At 40.4% G+C, this 7,500-nt stretch overlaps 1 protein-coding gene across 1 annotated transcript in view; it reads left to right on the top strand.

Moving 5' to 3' along the window:
• The window catches only part of LOC122255226 (putative neural-cadherin 2), a 108,213-nt gene that overhangs the window by 50,776 nt on the left and 49,937 nt on the right, over nt 1-7,500 (top strand). Inside the window, exon 9 of the mRNA XM_086551704.1 lies at nt 1,340-1,739. Within this exon, the coding sequence (XP_086407830.1) occupies nt 1,340-1,739 (400 nt within the window). The remainder of the gene's footprint in view (nt 1-1,339; nt 1,740-7,500) is intronic.

Consider the following 7,500-nt stretch of genomic DNA (forward strand, 5'->3'; position numbering starts at 1 on the left):
ATAATGGAGACAAATTGTGACCTGCCCGGGTCACATGTGGCGGAGATATTGTATTCCATAATTGAAGATGTAGAGGGTGCAGTCACCTAACAATTATACAGATGCATAGTTTATGTAAACAATAACTTCGCTCACCCTAAATATTTACTGGTTTTGCAGAGCGATTTCCCTGGAATACTTAATGCCCTCCACACTTATAGGTTCTATTATCGTTGCCATTGTTAAAATCAAAAAAACAAAAAACAGAAATGCACACTAGCCATCACAAGGAATCCACCGATACCAAAGTCGATGGTGTACTATCACGCGGACCTGACATAGAAAACCACCAAAATAGATATTAAAATCAACTGATATTGCTATCTTCAAAGTCAAAATACTATACGTTTCCTTAACACAGGACAGCAGATCCAATGAAAGGTCCATAAATCGTACATATCAACGATATTTTCCTGGAAGAGACAGGTTGCGAATAGGGACTATCCGACCATCCGAATAGAGATTATCCGACCATCCGAATAGAGATTATCCGAATAGAGATTATCCGACCATCCGAATAGAGATTATCCGAATAGAGATTATCCGACCATCCGAATAGAGATTATCCGACCATCCGAATAGAGATTATCCGACCATCCGTGTGACAAACTCCCTATCTTTGAATCTTGGCTCAGACCTGGAGTATTCTTGGACATGAGATGTGACAGAGGGGGAACAGAGGCATTCTGGGACATAGGCATCAGGCGCGATACAGCGTGTCCATAGCCTGATAAATATGCCTCTTCTGTTTTCCGATCCCTGAAGATTGCGTGTGCATATATACATACATACATTTTCACGCACACACACACACACACACACACACACACACACACACACACACACACACACACACACACACACACACACACGCACACAGACAATGATAGTCATAACGCAACAATAATGTTAGTAATAATAATGACTATCGTCGCCGTCATCGCCACCGTATTCGGGGATTGCAATTGTTATCATCATCATTTATATTGATAATGATACCGTCCTCACCATCATCACTGCCGCCGTAATGATGATAATAGTGATAATGATATCAATATAATGGTACTAATGATAGAAATAATGGTGATGATACTACTGCTGCTACTACTACTACTATTAGTAATAATAATGATAACAATGATAATGATAGTAACAGTAGTAACATTGTTGCAAGACAAGGAAAAGGAAAAAGGAAAATGAAAAGCTGCAGGAACGCGGACATCTCTGAACAGGTATTTCCGGGTTACGCAAGAGTAGGAAAACATAAACAACGTGAACGTTTCCTTCTCCTCTCCTTCAGGACGGGATGGAGAGGGTGGACTACCGCGTGGAGGGCGGCTGGGGCTCCCTCAGCGTGGACTCCGACGGAAGCATTCGGCTCTGGCGCCTCTTGGACCGCGAAGGGCCTGGGGGAGATGTGGGCGTGGCGGAGGTCATCAGCGTGGACCAAGGAAGGCCGCCCCTCTCTGCCACTGCCACTCTGACCATCACCGTTACCGACGTGAACGATTGTCCTCCACACCTCCTGCCGCCCACGGTCGTCCACGTGCCGGAGAGCAGCCCGCCCACGCTCCTGGCCACCCTCACCGCCACCGATCCCGATGTGTGGGCGTTAGGTCACGGTCCGCCTTTCAACTTTTCCCTCGCTGATACCAACCCGGCCTTTATCATCGATAACATCAACCTATTTTTTAACCCACGTGAGTATTTCATCTTTTTGTTCGAGAAGAAAACATATGGTTCGGTGCCAGTCAATAGACCTTTAATTAAGTTGCGTGTCCTAAGTAGCATTTATCACAGTAATAGTTGTCTTTTCGCTTGGGTGTAAGGAGGGATTGCTTGTTCACAGTACAAGACTCAAGACTTTAAGCCATTGGATTATTGTTGTTGACTAATCGTATTCCGTTTCAACAACTTCATTTCATTTTAAGCATAACAGGGTAACATGGTAATATTATGTCGTTTTCACAATTTATTACGATGCTGTAATATTCCAACCCTACTACATCCTATCCTAAACTATCCGTAACAAAATGTATTACTGAAACGAAGATTTCGTATTCCGGGTCGAGAAACGTCATTTCCGTGGACTTTTTGACAACGTGGAAATTCTCAATCTTTCTGAACTTTAACTTCAAATACCAAAGAAACCTTATTTACAAAACAAACAACTTAATCAAGCGTACTTGATTTCGAGTACTGAAACGCCAAAATCCGTGCTTGAAATACGGCGTGCGCAGGTCTTGGCATCTAGTCCGTGATGGCTTGGTTCCGAGGTGGCTGTACTACACAAGTTCCCTTCTCGTTTACTTCCTGGGAACGGCGTCCGGGGTCCAGCGGCGTTCCCTCCCGGCCTGACTTGAAGGACGCCCTCCTTCCTGATGGCGGCGTAACTTTAATGTTAGTTATGATGCTTGTTGAAGGTGCAGGTACTTATTTTGATGGGCGAGGGGTGTGGCCCTCCCCTTTCCTCCCGGGGCGGGGTCCTTTGTGGCCTTGGTGGAAATAGTTGTAATAAATAACTCCCGTGAGGAAAAGTGGAAAGAAAAGAAGAATAGCGGGAGAGAAGGTGAAACGAGAGAGAATCGTGATTTTGGTTTAGACTTGGATATTCATTTCCTTTAATAGAGGGAAAAATAGATATTTCTCCTACTTGCCAAGGGAGCAAAAACACTTTGAAATTTTAATAAAGGAGAAAAACAGACAACCATGAAATTAAAATGAAAACTGAGTTTCTGTCAAAACCCTTAAGAAAGACAAAATAAAAGATTTTGTTTAGCTTACAGTAAGGACACTAATATGTGACGTAATAATATTTCAACAACAATTTCTCTGACAGCTCTCTTAACTGCATTACAGCTCAAGAGATTCCTAAAAACACTAGTTCGTAATACACAAAACTCTGAGTTTGCAAGACATTATTACTCGTTTCAACCGTAATGCTATCTTAGTGTTTGTATATAACGCGTATGAAATATGACTTCCACATGCTTGTCGAAAAAGATAAAATAGCCATCTACATATGCCGAACACATTACATGATGGAGAAAAGTCGGTTTATTCCTGCACCTCTTGCTATCATTGCAATAAATATGGTACGTGAACTCAGCCTTAGCCTGGGGCCATTTGCATGGAAATGCTGCTTGGCTTCTGTCAGGATTAGCTGATTAGTTCCCATCAATTCCTTCGAATTTTATTCGGTATTAGAACAAGAAGTGCAATCTTTGGAACAAAGAATGTGGAACAATTAGGAATCGGTGTGTGTGTGTGTGCGTGTGTGTGAGTGAGTGAGTGAGAGAGAGAATGAGAGAGAGAGAGAGGGAGGGAGGGAGGGAGAGAGAGAGAGAGAGAGAGAGAGAGAGAGAGAGAGAGAGAGAGAGAGAGAGAGAGAGAGAGAGAGAGAGAGTGAGTGAGTGAGTGAGTGAGTGAGTGAGTGAGTGTGTGAGTGAGTGTGTGAGTGAGTTAGTGTGTGTGTGTGTGTGTGTGTGAGAGAGAGAGAGAGAGAGAGAGAGAGAGAGAGAGAGAGAGAGAGAGAGAGAGAGAGAGAGAGAGAGAGAGAGAGAGGGAGTGTGTACGTGTGGTTGTGTGTACGAGATAGATAAATGTAGAGAGAGAGTGAGAGAGAGAAAGAGAGAGCGAGAGAGAGAAAAAGTAAAATCTATGAAACGGTTAGATGCTTCGAAAGCAACAGAAGTCAGGAAGTGATATGTTAAATGTTGGAATGCCTTGCCCATTTAACAAAGGATGTGAATAACTCTGTTTTTAAAACACTTTGTTTACAAAGCCTCGAAAGTTATTTTGCTGTGTGTGGATTTCAATTAAGCATTTCTCTCTTTTGTTTATGTTTTAGAAGGTCCTAAACAAGTTGGAATTCAGCCTCGTTGGTTGCGTGCCTGCCAGATGGTAGGTTATATAGACAGAAGTCACATTTTATTTCATTTTTATTCGGGGTAGACAGGTGTGTCTGAAGTAGACACCCATCATTGCCCTAATAAACAAAAGAATAATAATAATAATAATAAAAATCTCCATTACTCCACAGTAGGCTTATTTGTATCACTTCAAACAATTATTGCTAAATTCATCGATACTTGACCTCGGTAGTATTGCATAGACCTAGTTTTAAAAATATGTGACCATGATTTATTCCCCAAAAAGTAGATGTGACTGTCTTTCACTGACTTAACTAATCTAAAAGAATTTTATGCGGGCGGGGTTATGGTGATATAGTCCCCCTCCCACTCCAGAAATGTCTCCTGCGCCCCTACCGGTGAGAGACGGGGAGAGAGAGAGAGAGAGAGAGAGAGAGAGAGAGAGAGAGAGAGAGAGAGAGAGAGAGAGAGAGAGAGAGAGAGAGAGAGAAAAAGAGAGAGAGAGAGAAAGAGAGAGAGAAAGAGAGAGGAGAGGGGATTGAGAGAGAGAGAAGGAAAGAGAGAGAGAGGAGATTGAGAGAGAGAGAGAGGGAAGGAGGGAGGGAGGGAGAGAGGGAGAGAGAGAAAGAGAGAGAAACAGAGACACACACACACACACAGAACCAGAGGAGAAAGAGAGCGAGAAGAGAGAGAGAGAGAGAGGATTGAGAGAGAGAGAGAGAGAGAGAGAGAGAGAGAGAGAGAGAGAGAGAGAGAGAGAGAGAGACAGAGAGAGAGAGAGAGAGAGAGAGAGGAAAGAGACAGAGAGAGAGAGAGAGAGAGAGAGGGAAGGAGGGAGGGAGAGAGGGAGAAAGAGAGAGAGAGAGAGAGAGAGAGAGAGAGAGAGAGAGACAGAGACACACATACACACAGAACGAGAGGAGAAACAGAGCGAGAAGAGAGAGAGAGAGAGAGAGAGAGAGAGAGAGAGAGAGAGAGAGAGAGAGAGAGAGAGAGAGAGAGAGAGAGAGAGAGACATAGAGAGAGAGAGAGGAGAAAGGAGAAAGAGAGTTAAAATTCAAATTCAAACATTCCATAAGTTACAATGGTTATTCTTACTTAAACACATATACAGTATTTATTTACACTTGAAGAGTAAAGAGGTGTTCCTTCAATTTTGTTTTGAAATTACATTTTGTTTTGAAAGTTGTTAATGTTTTTAATGTTATCTGGCAACAAGTTCCACATTTTCGGTCCACGAATTTGCATGTCTTGCCCCTGTTTCCGCATTTGATTTTTTTACAAATAGGGAGTTTACCTGGCGTGTTTAGAAGCCAACTGTATTCCCTGCGGTTTGCAGGAGGAATAACCATGGTGGATAGAGTCCATGTATCAATTTGTAGGTAAAGAGTCAGGTATCATGACTGCACTTAGGATGAACTTTTAAGTATTTTGATTGTTGTATATGTAGGGTAATGTGATCGAATTTACTAACATTACCCAGTGCAACTCTTGCAGAAAAGTTTTGTAATTTTTGCATTTGGGTTTTGTTGGTTGAACCCCAAACATTTGAACAGTAATTTATTATGCTAAGACCTAGTGTTTGCACGACCGTGATTCTAGTATCCGTAGTGATTTGATTTTTTATGTGATTTAGAAATATTAGTGTGCCCATTACTTTCCTGTATATGTTATCAACGTGTGTTTCAAATGCCATGTATCTGTCATAGTGTACTCCTAAATTTTTCACTGAAATGTTTGGTTTGATAGGGTGGCCTTCAAATTCTATAGTTGTGTCGATGGAGATTTTGGCAATGTTCTGTCGACTACTTATGAATATGCATTGAGTTTTATGTGGATTTAATTTTAGACCATTACTTTCAAAATATATTTTAGCTTGTGTAAGACTGCTTTGTGTATTTCTTATTAATGTATGTAAGTTATTTACTGAGTCACTATGAAGAAACTGAATTATCGGCGTACTGTACTAGAAGGCAGTTATGAGCAATGGTTGATAAGTTATTTATGAAAATTGTAAATAGGATTGGGCCTAAAATATATTGGTTGTTTCGATGATATGCTTTCATTATTTTTTACAGATTGAGTTCTAGTATTTAAGTAGCTGCTAAACCAAAAAGAATTCTATGAGATCTTAGTTTGTTAAGGAAAATTTTGTGATTTGCACTGTCAAAGGCTTTGGAAAGATCACATAATGTGAGTAAATTTACCTGATTTTTGTCTATGTTATCATAAAATTTATCAGTTACCTGTAATAACGCTGTTTCAGTGTATAACCCATTTCTAAAGCCATGTTGTATTTTAGATAATAGGTTATTGGCGTCCAGGAAACTCGTTAGTTGATTTGCTACAATTTTCTCAAGAACTTTAGATAGTACAGGGAGTATTGTAATAGGGCGGTAATTATTCACGTCGTCTATATCTCCCGATTTGAAAATTGGTGTTACTATTCCATGTTTCCAAAGCGACGGAAAAACACCAGTGACCAGGGAAGTGTATTTACAGGATTTGTTTCGCGAAGGTGTTTTATTACTAGGATAATAGTCTCCACATCAACTGGTTGTGGTCTGAAAATATTAAATGTAGGCATAGCCTGATCTATACTTTGTTGTAATGTTGACGCATTTGTTTGTTCATAAGTTATTTTTTCCTATTTTTGAAAAGAAGTCGTTAAAAAGCTCTGTGCTTTGTGTAGAATTTGTACGAACTGTTTAACATTTTTCTTTTTTACTTTATAATCTGCCTTGAGAGCGGCGTCATTTCTGTTATTTTTAAGACTATGGTGGGCATTATTTCTGTCTTTAATAACCCTATTGATGTTGTCATCTATCCATGGAGCAGGTGGACGTCGGACGGTTCGCGTTACATGAGGTGCCAACGCGTCAATACTGCTTTTAATTACTTCCGGAAGGATAGTTACCTGTTTGTCTACATCATCTGTTAATAAGATATTTAAGAGCGTCGTCTCTTTAGATCTGATGAGTTCGATGAATGATTGAAGGTTATAATGCTTAAAGTCACGAAATGTTTTTGTTATCGGTGGTCGCTTTGGTTTCTTGATATTTAATGTGAGTGTGAGAAGTTCAGGGTCAGCAGTTTGACACGGGATGACATCCGTATGATGGATAATGTCTGACCTGTTAGTTATTATTACATCTAATAAGGATGAGGTGTTTTCTATAATACGTGTAGGTTTATCTATAATTTGTAACTTATTTTTCTTCATTATCTTAGCTGATTTAGCATTAGAATTAGTGAAATCATCATTTAAATCACCTAAGATAAAGAGTGGTTTATTTTTCAATGACATTTCTCTAGAGACTTCTTCTATGTATTCAAAAGATTTTGAAATTGATAATGAAAGGAAGCATCTTCCTCTGTACGGTAACCCAGAAATCTTCTACGGCAGTATTATTAACTGCTGTAGGAGACATCATGGTTGATTTCAGGTTATCCCGTACATACATACATGCTCCTCCTCCACGCCCTGCATCGGATCTATAGATATTGAAATTTGGAACGGTTATGAGAGAGAGAGAGAGAGGGAGAGGGAGAGAGAGAGAGAGACAGACAGACAGAGAAATCCAATCGA

This window comes from Penaeus japonicus, unplaced genomic scaffold, assembly GCF_977035675.1.
Source record: "Penaeus japonicus unplaced genomic scaffold, GWHDUDI00000001_assembly GWHDUDI00000025, whole genome shotgun sequence".
NCBI classification, from domain to species: Eukaryota; Metazoa; Arthropoda; class Malacostraca; order Decapoda; family Penaeidae; genus Penaeus; species Penaeus japonicus.